General features: G+C 38.8%; 1 protein-coding gene across 3 annotated transcripts in view; it reads right to left on the reverse strand.

The window, feature by feature from the left end:
* AHCTF1 (AT-hook containing transcription factor 1) overlaps window positions 1-20,593 on the reverse strand; it is a 72,935-nt gene extending 52,342 nt beyond the window's left edge. For all 3 annotated transcript variants that reach the window (XM_023730920.1, XM_023730919.1, XM_004375872.2), the window contains exons 1-3: window positions 20,216-20,593; window positions 4,034-4,161; window positions 1,818-2,071 (exon numbers count right to left, since the gene is read on the reverse strand). In XM_023730920.1, coding sequence (XP_023586688.1) covers window positions 1,818-2,071; window positions 4,034-4,154 — 375 coding nt within the window. In that variant the 5' untranslated portion in view covers window positions 4,155-4,161; window positions 20,216-20,593. The remainder of the gene's footprint in view (window positions 1-1,817; window positions 2,072-4,033; window positions 4,162-20,215) is intronic.
* Window positions 20,594-22,375: the final 1,782 nt, after the last annotated feature.

Raw genomic sequence — 22,375 nt, forward strand, 5'->3', positions numbered from 1 at the left:
TTATATGCCTTCTTCCATAATAATGAAACTAACCATTCACCCAAATGAGCAGCCAGAAACTTATTAACTCTTGATACTTTTCAGTTAACCTTATCCAAATGATCCCCAAGCACTGTCCACATTACTTCCTGAATGTATTCTGAATCTGGACCACGTTCTCCATTTCTGTCATTTCCCTGGTTCAGTTCCTCTCACTGTTTGCCCAAACTACCAGTCTCCTTGCTTCTATTTTCACATTCCAATCTAAGGAGCATTTTACACACTAGAGTTCTGCTTAAAATGTAAAATGACTTCACCACAGACTTTAGGAAGAGGCCCCTAAGTGCAAACAAGGTCATTCACAATTTGAATCTTCACCATCTCTGACCCCCACTCTCCCTCTTACCCTGCCTCCAGCCATTCTAAATTAAGCCTGAAGTTTCCCAAATGCTTCGTGTTAGTGTGACTTTGTACATGCTACTCTTTGCCGGAAATGCCCAACCCTTTCAAGCAGAAATTATCCAGGTTTTCTCCCTGTTCGAAGTCCTTAAATCTATCAAAGTACTTATCATATTTATGCTGTAATCTGTTTTTTCCCACTTGACTACAAGCTCTTGGGAAGTACGGACCAACTTCAATTCATCTATGTATCCCCAGAATCTAGCACATAGCTTGATTCACAGTACCAACCAAAAGCGAACCCAATTCTGACTCATAGCAATCCTATAGGACAGAGTAGAGCTGCCTCATAGGGTTTCCAAGGATCAGCTGGTGGGTCTGAACTGATCTTTTGGTTAGCAGCCATAGTTCTTAACCTCTGTGCCACCAGGGCTCCAATTCATAGTAAGCATTAATAAATTGCTAAATTAATTCTGCGTCTAAAATCTCTTTTTTCACTCTAGTCTATCACCACTGGCAAGTATAATACATATATCAGGCTATAAACTATTTCAGTCTACCCCATTATCTCACTCAACCTCAGTTTCCTCATCTATAAAAACATGTTATTTTGTCATTAGATCCCTTTTAACTTTAAAAATTCTATTCTTCTACGATTATATATATATACATATACAAACATATGCAAACATGCATACATACGTATTTGTATGTAAGTATATACCTTTTACATATCATGTATAGAAAGAACGTGTACATCGTGTATAGAAAGAATTTTATTCTTATATGATTTTATGTGTATGTATTTAAGTGTATACTTTTTTCTCTCATGTACAGGAAGAGCAGCAATAAACTCGCTGACGAAACAATCCAGAATTCAAAGTACTTCTATGTTACTATTAATAGGTGTCTGACATACAGAAAGCATACATATATCAGAATTAATAAATGGCAATTATTAATGAATCCATTATTTAAATATATTACTAAAACCTTAAACAGCAGTGAAGACATGTTTTCCAGATATCTGGCTATAGTCGCAAAGGAAAAAAGACACACTTTAAAAATACCATTGTAATGAATATAGTATGTTTTTATAAACTTTCAGTGTCCCCATAAAACACAACTGGAGATAAGAATGTGACTCAGATGATTCCCTTCATATAAAAGAGTATTAGAACACTACATGTCATGTCATCATTACTTTTACTTTGGAATTTTCTAACCAAGAAGAAAGCTGTATTTTAAATGTCAACTCCCTTGTAACATATTATGAGTTTAACCTCTTTGTAAAAAACTTTTTCTTGAAGAATAACATACATAAACATACATTAATTATAATAACAACTCATTGGATTTTCAAAGTAAACACACCCATGTAACCAGTAAGTGTTCAGATTTAACAACAGAAATGTCTAGTTGCCTTAAACAATACCTACCCTTCCTGGAAGAACAACTGCTTTAACCACTCTTGATATGCCAAGGTCATAAAGACAGAGAACACTCCCTTCTGCTTCTTCCAATCCAATTAACAATCCAGTTCTCTTCTGCCAAGAGAATTCTTTCACTGCTAGGACTATAGGAGGCTGATCATTTACGCCATTAAATCTATACGCAGACAAGCGCTCTCCTGTTACAGAGTTTACTACCTCAAGTTGTGGACCACAAGCCAAGCAAGCAAGTCCACTTTTCCCTAGAAGGAAAAAAAAAAGCAAAAAAACAACTTATTTTAATATTGTATGCACACACAAAACTAAATAGCAGTTAGCTCTTTTACATATATATAGTATAAACCAAACCCACTGCCATCAAATCAATTCCAACTCATAGTGACCCCATAAGGTTTCCAAAGCTGTAAATCTCTATGGAAACAGACTGCCACATCTTTCTCCCGCACAGCCAATGGTGGTTTCAAATCGCTGACTTTTCGGTTAGCAGTCAATCGCTTTAACCACTGTGCCACCAGGGCTCCTTGAAATATACAGTATATAGCTGATTATATAAAATTTCACGTGTTATCCCCAAATTGAAATCTAAGCATTTATAAAGAGTGGCCGTCAATTAGTCAAAAAAATGAGCAAGTAATATTACGATAATGAAAATAATCATTCAGTACAGGCACCATACTATATGCTTAAATATACTATGTCATTTATTCCTTATCACACTTCAACATAGAGATAAAGCAACTAAAGCTTAAGATGGTTAAATAACTTGCTCAAAGTCACACAGCTACAAAGCAGGAAAGCCAAAGTGGATCCTAAGTTTAACTCCAAAACTCATACTTTAACTACATTATACCTTAAAGAATTTAAACTAGGAGCTATGGTAGTTGTAACACATAATTCTTTTCCTGAAGAGTTTACAATCTAATTGAGAAGACAAGACATAACTAGTGCAACACTAGAAGTATCAGAAGCCCTTCTGGCCTCTTACTAGTGTGTTTGCATTTTATTCTGCATGCAACTTAAAATCACCAGAGATTTAAGCAGGGACGTGACAATCTGACTTATTTTTTAAATGTTACACCAGCTCCTATGCAGACAATGCACAATAGGGGGAAGCACAGAGTAGAAGTAGGAAGAAGATACCCGTGACTGGATAGCTAGAAGTGGACTGACTGTAGATTCATCTTAGAGGTAGAACTAAAGGGATTTACTGGCTGGTAAATTAGATATGAGAAGCTAAGCAAAAGAGAAGAATCAAGAACGAATCCTGAATTTTTGCTGGAGTAACTTATACTATTAAATTTCAAATATATATCATGTACCCAAGTGAAAATATCAAGTAGACAGGTGGATCTACTAAATTACAGCTGAGAGAGGCTATACAGTTTAAGGAAGTAGCATGGCACACTGGGGATCCAGACTGCCTGAGTTCAAAGTGCATTTCTGCCATTGCTATCTGTGTACCTGGGATCAAGTTACAGAGAGACTTGGCTAAGTAGAAGACTGCTTACTGAGAAAATTCAAATACCTACCTCAATGAAAAGTTGTCACAACGCTTGGTATATAGTAAATGTTGTTACTACTTTTAATATTCAAGAGAATAGCATTGAAAATGGCTAAATGACTGATAGATATGCTTTGCTGCCTTCCTGCGGAGAAGGATAGCTAAAAAACTGATTTTCAGAAAACTCTTCTATAGTATCTTTCACTAGACTGAAATCCTAATATAATGGCCTCTTTGGTATGGTTCTCTGCTATATTATACCATCTAGGCCATAGTTCAGACTAATGGAATAAAAAAATAAGACTATAAAAAAAATTTTTTTTTTAACCTAGAGTCCTACAATCAGATTTTTCTACTTGTTAAGACTGTTTAGGTTCTAATCCCAACTCATCCCCAATAAACCTTATCGACTGATTCAACAAGAGCCAGTTGTGTACCATTTCTACTTCCCAAATACAGATACTTAATACTAAAAAGCACAAAATATATCCAGATTTTTAGTAACAAAAAATGAACTGTAACAGCCCCAACCAAAGAGTCATTGAAAATGTGTTCTAGATTATAAAAGGTCATAGATGTCATATATTTATATGGGACCACTCTACCCAAGTTCTGCTTTTTTCTTCCACATTAGAGAAACTGCAATACATACTTATTACTGTTTACCTTAAATATTACTAAATTTTCAGCAACATTATTTTACCTGTAGCAAACTTTCCACGAAGCACAGATTCTAGTGTTATTTCATCTTCTCCAAGGGCTTGAATAGTCACTTCTGGGAATTGCAGGAGACCACTAGTCACTTGTGCTGTTAAGTCTCGCATACTTCCACTGTAAATATTTTAAAAAGATAACATTGTTAATGATATACCTATACTATAGTACACTTGATTAATCATCTCCAATCAGAAAAAAGAAAAAAGTCAACTCACAAAAGTAACATAACTAAAATTAAAACCTGACTATAAAATACATACTATATACACATCTGGGTCCCAGGCATTCTCTCTTCTAAGAAAATATTTCCCAAACAGCCTTAGGAAATATTCATCAAGCCAGTCGTTCTAAGGAAATACATTACTCCCTAGATTCTTTGAAAACTAGTTCAATGCAATTCATCTTATTGCTCAACCTACTCTTAAAGAGACTTCATACACACACGAAAAACTGATATGTTAAGAAAAATTATCTCTTTGGGGAAGCCCATGAAAAATGTACAAACCCACAGTAACTTTAGAAACTGAGTTTGGTACCTGACATTAACTGAATATAGGAAAAAAAAAATGCAACTGTCTTTCATTTTCAACATACAGAATGACTCTTCCATTGTAATCAACCAAAAATGATTAAAATACAAAGGTACCTTTTTGAAGAGAAGGTAGGAATTCTGGGAGAAATGTAAACTGGCTTTAGCCTGGAGGGTTAGTTATCAAATCCAATCCTGGTTAACACTGATCTTGTTTTGAGAACTCTGAGGTTCACAGAGGCAGAAGATAAAGCTTAGGGCTAATGGGAGCTAATGCAAGCTAGTAGCCTCCCCCCATCCACTAAACTCCAGAGGGCCATATCATCAGCATGAAGGTGAGTTAGAGATAAACATCCATTGTGCAGAATGGGCAGCAATAAAGCTGTCCATCTTGACCATGGCTCTGAGTCTACTCAGAAAAAGAAAACTTCCCTTCACACAAGTTTGTTACTAGAATTCAAGCTAATTTACCTGAAAAACCTCAAATGAGGAATTTATTATGACGTATTTTCAGGTTGGCAATGCTCCAAGGGAAGCCCTAGTGGTGCAGTGGTTAAAGTACTCAGCCGCAATCCAAACTGGTCGGTGGTTTGAACCCACCAGCCACTCCACAGGACAAAAATGTGGCAGTCTGCTTCCATAAAGATTTACAGCCTTGGAAACCCTATGGGGCAGTTCTACTCTATCCTACAGAGTTGCTATGAGTTGGAACCGACTCATCAGCAGTGGGTTTTCTGGTTTGGAGTGCTCTAAGCAACCCATGGAAAAACCAAATATACTTTAGAAATGCAAATAATTCTCAAAGATAAAATTCCAAATAAAATGAGCTCACAGTCAAAATAACAAAATATACAAGGATACCATGATCAACAGCCAGCAGAATCAAACTATGAAAAACTAAAGATATTACAAATATCAGAGAATATAAAATAAGCATAAAGATTTATAGATAATGAAAACTTCAAAAATTATAAAGAAAAATGGCTGAGCAGATTTTGGAAAAAACAGAACTTCTAGAAATGAAAAATAAAATAAATAAAATTTAAACTCAATTGAGCAATGAAAATGAATTACAGCTACATGCAACGATATGACAGAATATAATGTTAAACAATAAAAGTAACAGAAAAATAAATGCAGAATGATTACTTATATAAAGTTGAAACACATGCAAAAATAAAAATACGGCCTATCAATACAAACATACTTGGCAAAACTATGGAAAAAAACCAGGAAATAATAAACACAAAATCCACAATAGTAGTTACCCTAAACCAAAAAACAAAACAAAACAACCAAACCTGTTGCCCTCAAGTCGATTCCGACTCATAACGACCCTATAGGACAGGGTAGAACTGCCCCATAGGGTTTCCAAGGAGCATTTGGTGGATTCAAACTGCCAACCTTCTGGTTAGCAGCCGTAGCTCTTAACCACTATGCTACCAGGGTTTCCACGCCACCAGGGAGGGAAAAGGGATGGGGAGGAATACACAAAGGAGTCCAAGGTAAAGGTAATGTTCTTTTTCTGAATTTAGGTGTGAGTACATAGGTGTTCGTTGTATCACAGTTCTTTACACCTTACAAATGTTCTTTTGTACCTATTCAACAAATACAAACTCAAAGGATATGCAAAAGAATGGAGCAGAAAGAGCTCAAAAAAAATCATCCAGAATGTACTGCGGAGAGACAAAGATGTGAATAGTTAAAAAGCTAGAGACAAAAGAGGGAGAAGACCTAACATTTGTCTAATAAGAATTCTCAAAGAATATAATACTAATAGTAACGAAGAAACAATATTCTAAGAGATATTTCCCAGATTTGTAGAGACAAACCAATGCCCTGAAATCAGGAAGCCCAGTAAATCCTAGGCAGATTAAACTAAAAAAAAAAAAAGAAAAAGACTTTTCAACAGCAACAGTAGAAGCCAACAGTCTGGAATATCTTCAAAATTCAAACAAAAATAACTGTCAACATATAATGATATATTCATTAAAATTATGCTTAAGAGCAAATATGAAATAAATATATTTTCAGATAAACAAAAACTGACTTTACCATCAAGAGACTCTCCCTAAAAGGGAATTCTAAGGATTCAGTGTAGAAGAAGACTTCAGGTAGAAGGAAAAATTTTCAGATAGAAGGTCTGAGACGCAAGAAGAAGGATGGGTCAAAGCACTGGTAAATATATGGAAAAAACTAAACAATAGTGACTACACAGAACAACAACAATAACAATGGTGGGTATATGGGATTTAAATAAAGCATCTGTAGTCCTCTTACTGTCTGAGAGGAGAATAAAGATAGATGGGTTTATTTTAGACTGTTACATATCTATGTTAAAAATATATACAGGAAAAGACATACACAAGAACATATATATCAGTATTATTCTTAGTAGTAAAATACTAAAAATAACCAAACAAGAGAAAGAAGAGGAAAACTTGCTTCACCAAATCATAAAAACACACTATAAATGATAATAATTAAAATGATGTGATGCAGGCTAGGGACAAACAGACCAATGAACCAGAAAAAAAAAAAAAATCAGCAGATGATAAAAAGCATATTTGGCTATTTCAAATCATATAGGAAGTGTGAACTATCAAATAAACATTATTGGTATGATGTGCTACTCATTTGGAGCAAGAAGTTGTACATAATATACACACACACTACACATCCATTCTCTACAATCTAGCAAATGAATAAAAGTATACATATACAAGAAACAGTACATAAGAAAGGTGAGTTCACAAAACCCAGAAAATACTCTCTAACACCCTTTGGTGTGGAGAAAAGTAAACTGAAGGGGTCAACAAGTAACCCTAGGAAAACTCACGGGAAAATTCCATGTCTTGTTACTGTTGTTGTTAGGTGCCGTCATAGCGACCCAATGTACAACAGAACGAAACACTGCCTGGTCCTGCGCCATCCTCACAATCGCTGCTATATCTGAGACCATCATTGCAGCCACTGTGTCAATCCACCTCGCTGATGGTCTTCCTCTTTTTTACTGACCCTCTACCTTACCAAGCATGATGTCCTTCTCTAGGGACTGGTCCCTCCTGATACATGTCCAAAGTATGTGAGACAGTTTCGCCATCCTCGCTTCCAAGAAGCACTCTGGCTGTACTTCTTCCAAGACAGACTTGTTCGTTCTTCTAGAATTCCATAGTATATTCCATGTTCTTCACCGATACCATAATTCAAGGCATCAATTCTTCAGTCTTAAGCTTATTCACTGCCCAGCTTTCACATGTATACGAGGTAACTGAAAAGACCATGGCTTGGGTCAGCGCACATTAGTCCTCAAAGTAACATCTTTGTTTTTCAACACTCTAAAGAGGTCTTTTGCAGCAGATTTGCCCAATGCACTATGTCATTTGATTTCCTGGCTGCTGCTTCATTGGGCGTTGATTCTGAATCCAAGTAAAATGAAATCCCTGACAACTTCAATATTGTTTCCATTTATCATGATGTTGCTTATTGGTTCAGTTTTGAGGATTTTTGTTTTCTTTATGTTGAGGTGTAATCCATACTTAAGACTGTAGTCTCTGCTCTTCATCAGTAAATTCTTCAAGTACTCATCCCTTTCGGTAAGCAAACTTGTGTCTTCTGTATATCGCAGATCATTAACAAGTCTTCCTCCAACCCTGATGCCGTGTTCCTCTTCGTATAGTCCAGCTTCTCGGATTATTTGCTCAGCATACAGAATAAGTATGGTGAAAGAATATAACCCTGATGGACACCTTTCCTGATTTTAAACCAGACAGTATCCCCTTGTTCTGTTCAGACTGTCTCTTGGTCTATGTACAGGTTCCGAATGAGCACAAGTAAGTGTTCTGGAATTCCCATTCATCGCAATGTTATCCATAATTTGTTATGATCCACACAGTCCAATGCCTTTGCATAGTCAATAAAACACAGGTAAATACCTGCTTGGTATTCTCTGCTTTCAGCCGAGATCCATCTTGAAGCCTCTAACTACATACTACACTATGGTATCTCAGCAAAGGCAGAAATGGTTTCCAAGGCTTGCTGTTTTCCAGGACACTGTGCCACTTTCTTGGGAGAAAGATATTAAAAGCCCAGATGAGTAGAATACACTCCTGCCAAGAGTGACCCCAGGCACAAATTATTTCACAGTTTTTCAGGCCCCTCCCAGCAAGGACTATACTTAATTGGATTCAGCCCAAGCCGTTCACATGGAAGAAAGTCAATCAGTAATATCAAGTTGAATCTTGTGGCAAACAACTACACAACAGCTAAAAACTCTTCAGGGATTTCTTTCTACTTTATTAAAAAATACACATATATATGTATATATACAAAGAAATATCTGTTGTGTTAAAGAATTGTCAGAAGTTTAGCAATTCCTTTAATTTCAGTTTATTTTTCCAATAAAATTATTTTTTTAAAAAACAGCATTTGTAGTTGATCTTATAACATTAGTCTCTCTCTATGAATTCTTCCATCTGTATATCTGTATAGAGATGTTTGAAATAGTCACAAAACTAGTTAGTACTATTTATTTCTGTGTGATTCAAATTTAAGCAGATTTGTTCTTTTTATTTTTCAGTACAGCTTGGATTTTTCTAAATATTTTTTATTTTTATAAATCAAAAGTAATGACTAAACGAATAAACCTGTCTCGGAAGCACAGCCAGAATGCTCATTAGAAGCAAGAATGACAAGACTTGGTCTCACATACTTTGGACATGTCATCAGGAGGGATCAGTTCCTGGAGAAGGACATCATGCTTGGTAAAGTAGAGGGTCAATGAAAAAAAGGAAGACCCTCAACAAGATGGACTGACACAGTGGCTGCAACCATGGGCTCAAATACAGCAACAATTGTGAGGATGGCACAGGACCGGGCAATGGTTTGTTCTATTGTACACAGGGTCACTATGAGTTGGAATCGACTCGAAGGCACCTAATAAAAACAACAATTACTAAAAAGGTAAAGAATTAAAAAAAAAACCTAAAATAAAAATTAAACTTTAAAAGTACATAAATACGTAATCTCAGGGTGGAAGATGTGAATTAACTTAATGTTCACTAACAAAAAAAAGCCAAATTAAATTATGAGATTACATTTTGTCAATCATCAGTTGAAGGTACAGGGAACCAAACATGCTCATACTCTTGTATAGCATGAACAGCTATAGCCTTTTTGGAGGATAATTTGCCAGATCATAATTTTATACAGGCAAACCTTCTGATTTGGCAATTCCAGAACTATTATCTTCTATAGGTAAAAGACTTCCATCCTCCATCCCACTCATTCAGATTATCCTCATAAAATTCCCGTCACCCCCGGGCTTTGGAATTCCTGGTTGTGCAAATCGTTATTGTGCTCAACTGCTAACTGAAAAGTTAGAGGTTTGAGTCTACCCAGAGTCACCCTGGAACAAAGGCTTGATGATCTACTTCTGAAAATCAGCACAGTTTAACTCTGACACACATGTGGTCACCATGAGTCAGAACTCGATGGCAATCAGTTGGGATTCCATCGGCTTCAAGTACCACATAATGGCAAAACCACAACGCTTTCCAAAGTGACAGATAACACTAAACCATTCTTTACCTGGACACTTCCAAGACACCTCCACCTGGCAGCTATCTTTCCCTTATTCCTGCTTGCCTTCCTTCTGTGCCTAATATGCTCCTTTTATATCTCCTAAGTGATTTAAAACACACCCTATAGTGGTATGACCTCATTAACATAACAAAGAAACCCTATTCCCAAATGGGATCACACCTACAGACAGATATAGGGGTTAGGATTTACAGCACATATTTGGGGTGGGGGTCGGGTGCCACAATTCAATCCGTAACAACTTGATAAACCAGTTTAATGGTAAGCTGAAGTTAACACATTTTTCCTATTAAAGCTTAAAACCTACGTCATTTCAGAATTCTATATGGTGGCTATTTCCAAAGTATATTCAAGGGAATGCTAATATATATAATATGGTAACAGACATAATAGATATGAAGCAAAAAAGTTCCATGATCATTATAATTCAATCAAGATGACCCCAACAGAATTTCTTAGTGAATGATTTTCACAAGGTGATTCTAAAGTCTGTTTGAAAGAATAATGCACAACTAAGTAATTTTTGTAATGAAATATAATAAATATTCTAGTTCTTAAGCTGACTGGTTTTGTTGTTATGCTGCTTTAAATACAAAAGGAAGATTATGATGTGGAAGTACTGGCTCAAACTGATTATCAAACACAGAATAGAGTTATAATATTTAAAAGAGAATTATAATTTCCATCCCAGATTTACCTTCCCAACTAAAAAAATAGACAACATATATGAAAAAGGGTATTCTGACATTGGACAATAGGTAGCACAGGACAGTAGTCCCTGAGAGAAAGAAAACAAACAGTAACCTCTGTGACTGTCCAGCTTACTGTGTAGACAGTTTCCACAACAGTGCGAAGAAAGGGAACCCAAACAGAGCTCAGGGGATCTCTCTGAGTTGAGGTGACAGAGTTGAGAGTTTCACAGAGCCAAAGGTAGCTGGAATTCACAGAGAACTGCAGAACAAAAAGCTACACAGAGAGCTATACCAAGAACTCCAGAGATCTAGAGTGGGTTCCTGAATTTCATGTGATCATCGTAAGCATGTAAGGAAACTACCAAAGGCCAGGGAAAGAATCACTGGAAAAGACTAGGAGAAACAATCCCCAGAGCTTACATAGGGCCAAGAATAGCTCCAGAGTGGAAAAACCTCATAATAAATGGGGTACTAAGTAGAGTACTCAGAAAAGTATCGATTGCTTCAGTAATGGGGAGAAAAATTAGTCCTAGTCTAAAGGCTGCTCTAGTTCTGCTGAAGAAAGCCTAAAAGCAAGCCTAAAAAGGACCAAACTGTTTCTACGTAACTTAGCTAAGTCCCAAAACAAAGCTCAAGAGTACATAAAGTGGGGGGCGGGGGAGATTCAGTACCCTAACAAGGTTAAAATTCACAATGCCTGGCATCTAATAAAAAATCATTAGGCATGCACAAGAAGCAGGAAAACATGGTCCATAATGAGGAGAAAAATGAGTCAACAGTAACAGACCTAGAAACGACACAGTAGATAGAAATACAGATAAGGACATTAAATCAGTTATTCTAGTTATAATTCATAAGTTCAAGAAACAGAGGAAAGCATGAGCATGCTAAGGAGAGAGGTGGAAGATATAAAAAAAGAACAGAGCATCAGTGAGCTATGGGACAACCTCAAGTGGTTTAATGGGTCATGGGAGTCTTCAAAACGGGAGAGGGACAGAAAAATAACTGAAAAAATGGTCAGAATTTTCCCAAATTTGATGGTAACTATCGAAAATCTCAATGAATCCCAAGCCCAAGAAACATGATGAAACTACATTAACATCAATAGATAAAAAGGAAACCTTAAAAGTAGCCAGAGAAAAAAGGCATGTTGCATAAAATAACAAAGATAAGAATGAAAGGAGACTTCTTGTTGGAAACAATGCAAGCCAGAAGACAGGAGAACAACATATTCATAGTCTGAAAGGGAAAAACAAAAAGCTGTCAATCTAGAATCCTGTATCAGGAAAAAATAAATACTTTAAAAATGAAGGCAAAATAAAGACCTTTAAAGATATACAAAAGCTGAAAGACTTGATTATCAGCTGCAGTGTGATGGATCACTTTTGTTAGGCCTTTCTCACTATAGTCTTGTAACTCCCATCCAGGTGATTGGGCAGGACTGTGTGATAGGGTAAACGTGGCCCACCAAATGGACTGGTCAGTTTTGCCATCCTGCTGGGCTTGAGGTGAGCTAACCCAGAGGTGGGAAAGAGAAGATTCTATTACCACCAAGGAAGAACAGCCAGGAGCTAGCACATCCCTTGCACCTGGGACTTCTTCACTGAGAAGCTCCTAGAACCAGGAGAGAGAGAGCTTGAGAAGTGGTGGCAGAGAAGTGGCAGCGGAGATGGCCTAGTGGGCTTCCCTGCCCAAAGAGAGAGAAATCTGAGTGCCTCTGGGACGAGGCCAAGGGCCAGAGAGAGGCGTACCCGGCTGGGAAAAGTCTGTCCTGATGGAAGAACTGTATCCTTGACTGTTCCTGAACCTTAACTGTAATCTGTTACTTCCCTAATAAACCACATAATTGTGAGAATTGTCTGTGAGTTCTGTATGGCCACTGCAATGAATTATCAAACCCAGCAGAGAAGTACAGAGTGCTGTGGGAGGGACAGCTGGTGTCAGAATTGGTAAAGATAGCAGAGAGAGGAGGCATGTCTGACCTCTGCCTTATAGGAATCAGCCTTGGGCTGTTGATTGAGACTCTCCTTCCCCCTGGTGAAGTTAGAGGAGGTCAGACAACACCCCCACGCCATTTTTACACCAGCAGACCTGTACTACAAGAAATGTAAAGTTCCTCAGGCAGAAGGTAAATGATACGAGATGGAATCTGGATCTATGAAGATCCAGAGTACCAAATGAAGAGCACCAAAAATAGCATGTTTAAGTAAAGATTTTTTTTTTTTCTTATTGTTCATCTCTTTTAAAGATAACTCTATTTGATATTGAGGAATTTACAATGTGCAAGTAAAACATGACAATAGCACAGAAGCCTAGAGAGAAGAAATGGAAACAAATTTTTACAAGGTTCCTATACTATACATGAAATCTTATAATGATATTTGTAGACCATGATAATTTAAAGATGTATATAGGTAGCTCCTGGATTAGGAATGAGATCTGTTCCTAAGTCTGTCTTTAAGCTGAATTTGTAGGTAAGTCAGAACAGGTACATAGGGTTCTTATTTACCATCAGTTAGTCAAACGTTTGTCTTAGTATACAGTATATATATTACCTTTCTATACATATAAATTGGAGCCCTGGTGGTGCAGTGGTTAAGTGATATGGCTGCTAACCAGAAGATCAGCAGTTCAAATCCACCAGTCGCTCTTGGAAACCCTGTGGGGCAGTTCTACTCTGTCCTCTGGGGTTGCTATGGGTCGGAATTGAAGATGGCAAAGGGTAATGTATATAAAACACTGAAGAAACACTTCCAAACCCACAATGTTTTCACAAGTGTCATAAAGTAGTGCTTGTGTTTGTTATTACAGACCACTGTATGTATTTAATTCAAAATTTTAATATAATAGGCTTTACTGCAGTCCGTTAGTAAGCACGAGCTGTCTATTAAATCGGACATTTGTAACCCGGTAATTGCCTGTACTATAAACCTTAGAACAAGCACTTAAAAAAAAAAAAAAGACACAGTTAATAAGCCAATGAAAGAGATAAAATAACATCATTAAAAAAAGTAAATCCAAAGATAACAGAAAGAGAGAAAACAGATGGGAAAATTAAAAAATAAGTAGGAAGATAGTAGATTTAAACTTAACCATATTACATCCGCAACAACATTAAATGGAATGATGTAAACATTCTAATTAAAAAGCAGATTGAATTTTTAAAAAAAAGCAAGACCCAGTATATATAAAAAAACTAGACAGGTTGAAAGTAAAACAATGGAAGATACATCATGGTGACAGCGGCTATCAGACAAAGCAGAATTCAGAGCAAAGAACATTACAAGGATAGATACAGAAGCTCATTTCACAAGGACATTAACCATCCTAAGGGTTATGTATCTAATAATAATAAGTTTATGTATCTAATAATATAGCTTCAAAATGCATGAAGCAAAAACTGATAGGACTGAAGGAAGAAACATTATGATTGGAGATTTCCATACCCCTCTCTCCATAATTGATGGAACAGCTAGACAGAAAAGCAGTAAGGATAAAGAAGACGTAAATAACAGTCAGCCAACTTGACCTAACTGAAATTTATAGAACATTCCTCCTAACAGCAGTAGATTACTGATTCTTTTCATATGCACACAGATGATTTACCAAGATACACCATATTCTGGGCCATAAAAGAAGTCTCAGTAGATTTAAAAGGATTCAAATCATACAAAGTAGTTCTCTAACCACAATGGAATAAATTAACAATCGATAACGCGGAACTTTTCCAAGTATTTGGAAACTAAGTAACACACTTCTAAATGACCCATGGATCAAAAAAGAAATGAAAAATTAAAAAATATTTTGAACTGAATGAAATAAAAACAGGACACATCAAAATTTGTGAGACGCAGCTAAAGCAATGCTTAGAGGAAATTTACAGCACTAAATACTGATAAAATTTTTTATCAATGACCTAGCTTCTACCTTAAAAAACTAGGAAAAGAGCAAATCAAACCCAAAATAAGCAGAAGAAATAATAAAGAGCTGAAATCAAAGAAACAGAAAACAAAAGCTAAGGAAATTAATGAAATCAAAAGGAGGTTCTTTGAGAAGATCAAAACATCACATACTGTATTGACGCCGAAAAACAGATCGATGAAAGCAAGAGACCAGGAACTGAACTATTTTACTTACGACAAAGATAACATTTCAAATCATTATGGAAATTAAGAATTGATTAATAAACCTAAGAGAAATAAACTGAACTATTTTACTTATGACAAAGGTAACATTTCAAATCATCATGGAAATTAAGAATTTTGATGAATCAACCTAAGAGAAACAAATTTAACAAATATTAATCCATCAGAAATGGAACCCAAAGCTGTAGGGACCATGGACATCAAATTTTTATCATGTTTTCATATGTTAAAAAGTCCCAAGTACTCCAAAAGATCTGAGCTATGGTCCAGATAGTTCCCTAAAAGGTTAACACTATAACAATGTTAACTCAGTGCTATCCTTTGAAACTTGGATTTAAAGATTATGTTGTTGTGTGCTATAAAGTCGATTCAGACTGATAGAGACCCTACAGGACAGAGCAGAACTGCCCCACGGGGTTTCCAAGGCTGTACTCTTTACGGAAGCAGACTGCCACATCTTTCTCCCGTGAAGCAGCTGGTAGGTTCGAACCACCAACATTCCGGTTAGTAGCCAAGCACTTAACCACTGTGCCACCAATGTTCCTTGAAGCTGTTAAAATTTCCTCAGTGATCCCACTCCTTTCTTACCTCCCAGTTTATCAATGAATAACCAGTTTATCAATTCTGAGTATTTCGGAATTCACATAGACAGTAAGTGTTTACTATATGCTAAAATGCTGATGACCCATTAACAACCTGCATTATGCAGATGACACAACCTTGCTTGCTCAAAGTGGAGAGGACTTGAAGCACTTACTGATGAAGACCAAAGACCACAGCCTTCAGTATGGATTACACCTCAACATAAAGAAAACAAAAATCATCACAACTGGACCAATAAGGAACATCATGATAAATGGAGAAAAGACTGAAGTTGTCAGGGATTTCATTTTACTTGGATCCACAATTAATACCCATGGAAGCAGCAGTCAAGAAATCAAAGGACGCAATGCATTTGGCAAATCTGCTGCAAAAGACCTCTTTAAAAGTGTTGAAAAGAAAAGACGTCACCTTGAAGACTAAGGCGCACCTGACCCAAGCCATGGTGTTTTCAATCGCCTCATATGCATGTGAAAGCTGGACAAATCTGTCTCCGAAGAAGTACAACCAGAATGCTCCTTAGAAGCAAGGATGGCAAGACTATGTCTCACATACTTTGGACATGTTATCGGGGGGATCAGTCCCTGGAGAAGGACATCATGCTTGGTAAAGCAGAGGGCCGGCAAAAAAGAGGAAGACACTCAAAGAAATGGACTGACACAGTGGCTTCAACGATGGGCTTAAGCATACAACGATTGTGAGGATGTGTTTCGTTCTGTTGTACACAGGCTCGCTATGTCTGGGTTAGAGCTGTTGTACATAGGGTGGGAACTGACTCACGGCACCAAACAACAACAAAATGCTGAATGCATAAAATGACAGGCAGAATCCACAGGTGGTTTTCCACTTTCAGTGAATCGGCCCCCTTCTAAGTGTTCCCCTACCTTTATCTCACCCCCTTTTTATTAAATTGTCTCAATTATAATTCACTTGTGGGTCCTTCAAGTCAATTTGACTTGGCTTCACAAAGCCACTGAAATTTACTTACTTTCTGGTAATTATTTAATTCCACTGGAATTAAATGTTTTCAAATGTCCATAATATATTGATGCCTATTTCAAGAGGGAAAAAATATTCTCAAAGCCCTTGGTGTCTGCGAAACACTAAGTACTACAATAATCATGGGTTCCATCCAGAGTACTGGAAAGGGCACAAACTTGAATCAGAGAGAAATGGCTCTGAATCCAGGTTCCACCAACTACTAGTATACACATGTAATCTTGTACTTCTATATTGTCTTTCCTCCTTTCACAGTTAGGCTGCTACAACAGGAGAATATTATATCTCTGACTTCAGGCTTACCATGGTAGCTAGCACATGGGAGTTCAAAAAATGTTCAATGAATAAAAGAAAAAAGTTTCCAAATTTAGGAGTTAGTCATTGAATTTACAGGGCAAAAAATTGGTTTCAAAACCTCTCAAATCCCAAATTTAGGGTAAAATTTAACATTTTAAGCATACTGAAGAGAACTTCTAATAACTATTATTAGAAAAGAATATCTCACATAAAGGTATATATATGCAAAAATGCACATTAAGCAGTTATGTTCAGTATTGTAGCCTTTACGACAGGCCAGGATTGGCAACCTCTGAAAAGAAAATTAACCAAGTTTCAACTCATTCCTATGGTTTAGATAGGCAGGGCAGGAACATTCTGCCAGTTGTCAATAGAAAAAACTGGTCATTTTCTTGATAAAGCACAAACGCATTATGCCATTCCTCTCCTCAAAAACCTTCAATGACTCCCTACTACACGTAAAAACAAACACTTCTACTATAGACATTCTAGGCCCTCCTCAACTTGGCAGTGGCAGACTTTCAACAAAGCTCTGTCTCCTAAAACCACTTCCTTCACCAGCTTGCACTTTCACTCTTCTATTTATGCTGGTCCCTCCTCAATCTCCATCTGCCAAAGCTCCACCATCATTCATGGACTAGCCTCCTAGTATGTTCTGGGTAGATCAATCTTTTCCTACTTAGTCTCACCTCTGAGCTCACCCTTTTCCACTTTCATGTTACCAATCCTAAATCCCATTTTTAAAAATCATTACTTGTGTCTGCTTCTATCTTCACCACTACACTATGAATTCCTAAAAGACAAAAATCATCATGTCTTATTCTTGAGCATTCCACAGGGTCTTGCAACTAAGAGATCCTAAACGTGGTAAATTAGGATAGCAGGATAGTATCGGGGTACTAACAGGGAAATGGGATAAGCATGTTAAACAATAAAATCGATTTTTAAAAACTTAATCTTAGTCCCTACTTATTTTTAAGTATACAATTGTTCAGTATTAAGACGCAAAAGCAAAACTCATAAAATTACTAGGAAAGATATCAAAACAGAACACTGTAAATCAGTTTACTGTGTGAAAAACACACAACCCTGAAGTAGCTGCCTTTAAATGCAGAAAATGGACCTCCAATCTAGTTGCTCAATAATTATATTCCAACACATTCTGAGCAAATATTTTGTATATAATTTTAACTTTTTTCTTTTTGACTAATAAAAAAAAAGACCCTAAGTATTATGATTTAAGGGTAAACTATCAGTAGACCCAGAAACTTCCAGCCTTTTACTTGTTCTTTAATTCAAACATTTATTAATCACCCATTACTTCTAAAATGGAGCTCTGGGGGCACAATGGTTAAGCGCTCAGGCTGCTAACCAAAAGGTCGGCAGCTCGAATCCACCAGCCGCCCCTTGGAAATCCTACTAGGCAGTTCTACTCTGTCCTGCAGGGTTGCTATGAGTCAGAACTGACTTGACAGGAATGGGCCTGGTTTGGTTTTGGTTACTTCTAAAATACTGTCTTGAGAAGGGAATGCAAGGGCAGAAAGATTCCTGACCTCAAGAAGTTTACAATCTAGAAAAGGAGTTTACATTCTGGACGAGGAGATATATAATCAACCACTAGAATATCAGTCACAAAGAAATAAATGCTACAATAAAGGTACATGCTGTGAGATCCCAGGGAAGAAGTGAGATAAAGAGAAATGAAAGACTACATAGAAAAGGCGGCTTTAGGCTAAGGAGGATTTGAAATTTGAGAATTTGAAAAAGGCAGAGATGGTACTCCAGGATGAAGGACAGAAGCAAAGGAACATCAAAATCCATCTTCAAGAAAATGGGTCCAGGATTGGTGAATAGTCTGGAATAGCTGAAGCATAAAATTTGTGGATAGATGAGGCTATATAGCAGAATCGACTTATTGTAGATACCTCTTAGCTAACCTAAGGGAATTTAGGTTTCATTTTATTCTGAAAAAAAAAAAGAGTCCTCGGAAATGTTCACGATTACAATTATGAGTGAAAGCCAGAAACAATGTATTCTCTTAAATCAAGTTATATATGCCCTGAAATTGCTGATGACAATACTCTTTTTTAAAAATGTTTTCCGATACAAAAATTTATACATACATTGTTATGTGACTGATCACAATGTTCTTAAAATTTTTTTTGAAATAATTATTGTTTCTTTGAGAATTGGTGACACTTTGGTACTGGATTATTGGAAAATTAAGATTAAAAAAAAATCACAGTACAGAGAAAATGTGTAGAGCATCCTAGCACACTTAGAGCACCCCTCAAGTATTAACTTGAGCTGAGCTTGTCATCCCTGGTCAAATCCTCCAAAATAAGTAAACTTACACTAATTTCCTTTCTCCTTTCAGACCCAAATCTGTGAGAGCTGATGAAAGACGGTTCTTAAAATCTACAGGCTCTTTGTGGTATTCTGAGAATAAATCGAAGTTTAGAACTGACAAAAGACTATATTTTGTTCTAAAAAAGATCAAAGTTCTTCCAAAACTCTATTTAGTACAAAATAAAATAAAATAAATAAACAACGCTCATTTTACATAACCGTACACATCTAATATGAACCTCACTGGTTTTGAGAACAAAATTAACCTATCCCCCACAAAAAGCAGTCAGCCAACAACAGAAGTAACTGACTTCAATTTCCAAGTGGGGACAAATAAGGCAAAATGATACACCCACCCCACACGAATTTTTATTTTAAATCTCCTCTACTGATCAATTCACTGAATACGTGCCTCACGTTTCAAATCACGAGTCAAACTGCAACTTCTTCCCCGCCCTGGACTCACCCTAGCCAGGCCCATGACCATGTGGAGCACACTCCAACGGAAGATGAACTCAAAGTACAAGCGGCTTCTCTAACAGAAAGACCCGCCAAGGTTTCAACCGCACCGGAGAACAACAGTGGCGAAGGGGCACCGCGGTCCAGGCCCGCCCAGGGCCAGAGGCGACCCGGAGGCCGGCGCGGGGGGTGAACCCCGCGAAGCGTCTCCGCCGCCATGTGCCGCCGTTTCTCCCGGGAGTTGGTTATATAACGCAACCCCCGAGCCCTAGAGCGTGCAGCACCCAGCATCGCTCGAGTTCGCCCCCTCGAGCACCATGCGCGAGGCGGGCCGCGGCTGCTCGCCGGCGCGCAGAAGCCGGGCCTAGGCCAGGCGCGCGGAGGCCGGGCGGGCGCGGCGCGGCACAGAGGGCGCAGCCGGACGCAGCTCGCATCCCAGGCCGCGCCGACCCCTCCTCCGCCACGCCGGCCCAACCCCCCTTCTCCCTTCCCCCTACCTCAGAAGGGGGTGACCGAGCCGCCGCGGCCACCAAGTCCAGTGGGGCGCGAGGCGAGGCGAGAGCTCCTCCCGCACGGATCCGTCACAGCATCTCCCAGGAGACACGGCCGCCACAGCCTGTATGCACACACCTCCGCCCCGCGGAAGCTGCTTCTCTCGGATCCGGCCTCCCCCGACCCTGCCTGTCTCAGATCCACACCCCCGAGGGTGCCTTCGCCGATTGCAAGCTGGCAGACCCCTCAGCGGTTACAATGCAGCCGCTGTCCGCGCCGCGGTGCCGGGTCCTGCTCCTCGCAACTCGACCTCCTGAGCTCCAGCAGGGTTGGCCCTGCTTTGCGCATTACCCTGGGCAGACAGACCGAGTCCTACATAGCCGGGAGGGGAGGGGAAAGAAAAGGAGAGGAGGGAACAAGGAGGGTGGAGAGGGAGGGGAGAATGAAAGCAGATCGCGGCTGCGGGAACCTGAGTTCTCGCGAGTGTTCCGGCCTTCGGCCCCGGCTCCGCGGGAATTTTCAAACTGTCCCGGAAAAAAGGTTGGGGGGAGGAAAGGGAGGAAAGGGAAGCAGAGTCGGGAACGGCGGGTCATTTACATAAAGTAAGGCCTCCCTGCCTGGACGAGCTGATGAGGGAGAAACACTACGAATCCCAGAATGCTTTGCGGGTTAAGTCCCTCCGGCGGCCCCGCCCTCAGCCTGTCGCGGAGTTCGGGGAGGCGGAGGTGGTTCTACCCGCGAGAGCTGCCACCTTCCGGCGTGCGGTTTGGCGGGAGAGTCTCCAAGTTATCATCTGGCGCTGACTCCTGGCGGCCGAGTGATAATCTTTCTCCCCATGGCAGCCACGTTTGCTCTCCGGTGTTTTTCGTTCTATTCTCCGACCTTTTCAAGCCAAAAGTGAGTCCCAGACTTCTGGGGAAACGCTTTTTTCCCCTCCCGTATTTTTTCAATAACCCAGCGTGCTTTCGTGTCCGCATATGCTCACGCTGCCTAGCCTAATCTTTTTCGTCAAAACTACCCCAACTCCATATTACATTTTGGTCCCCCTGGGGTTGCATTGTGGAATTTCTTTTATTTGTTGTTAGGATCTTCCTTTGAAGCTAGTCCAAGCACTAAACACGTTTCAAACAAAATAGATACGGCATAGTCTATATTAGTAGTCTGTAAAAAGAGCCCTGGTGGCACAGTAGTTAAAACGCTGCTAACGGAAAGGTCGACTGTTCTTTGGGCTGTTGAAACCCACCAGCCGCTCCGTGGGAGAACCCACCAGTCGGCTTCTGTAAAGATTTAGTGAAAACCCTATGGGGCAGTTCTCTGTCCTGTAGGGTGGCTATGAGTTGGAATCGGCTTGACGACAATGGGTTAGTAGTCTGTAATGATAAAGACCAAAATGGATGTCAGAAGAGACTCTGAAACTTGCTCTTGCAGGTAGAGTAGCTAACTGAATGGAAGAAATGATGAAGAGCTGAACTGAAGATTTCAAAGGGCAGCTGAGAAGACAAAGTAAAGTATCATAATGAAATGTGCAAAGATCTGGAGATAGAAAACCAAAAAGGAAGAACACCCACAGCATTTCTCAAGCTGAAAGAACTGAAGAAAAATTCACGCCTCAAGTGGCGATTTTGAAGGATTATATGGACAAATGATTGAACAACACAGGAAGCATCAAAAGAAGATGGAAGGAATACACAGAGTCACTACGCCAAAAAGACCTGGTCAGTGTTCAACTATTTCAGGAGGTAGCGTATGATCAGGAACCAATGGTACTGAAGGAAGAAGTCCAAGCAGCACTGAAGGCATTGGCAAAATACAAGGCTCCAGGAATTGACAGAATAGCAAATGAGACGTTTCAACAAACTGATGCAGCTGTGGAGGTGCTCACTCATCTATGCTAGGAAATTTGGAAGATGGCTACCTCGTGAACCAACTGCAGGAGATCCATATTCGTGCCCATTCCAAAGAAAGGTGATGGAATGGAATGTGGATATTATTGAACATATCATTGACATCACACATGAGTAAAATTTTGCTGAGGGTAAGCAAAAGCAGTTGCAATGGCTACATCAACAGGGAACTGCCAGAAATTCAAGCTGGATTCAGAAGAAGATGTGGAACAAGGGATATCATTGCTGATGTCAGATGGATATTGGCTGAAAGCAGAGAAT

This window comes from Trichechus manatus, unplaced genomic scaffold (genome assembly GCF_000243295.1).
Source record: "Trichechus manatus latirostris isolate Lorelei unplaced genomic scaffold, TriManLat1.0 scaffold00039, whole genome shotgun sequence".
Lineage (NCBI taxonomy): Eukaryota > Metazoa > Chordata > Mammalia > Sirenia > Trichechidae > Trichechus > Trichechus manatus.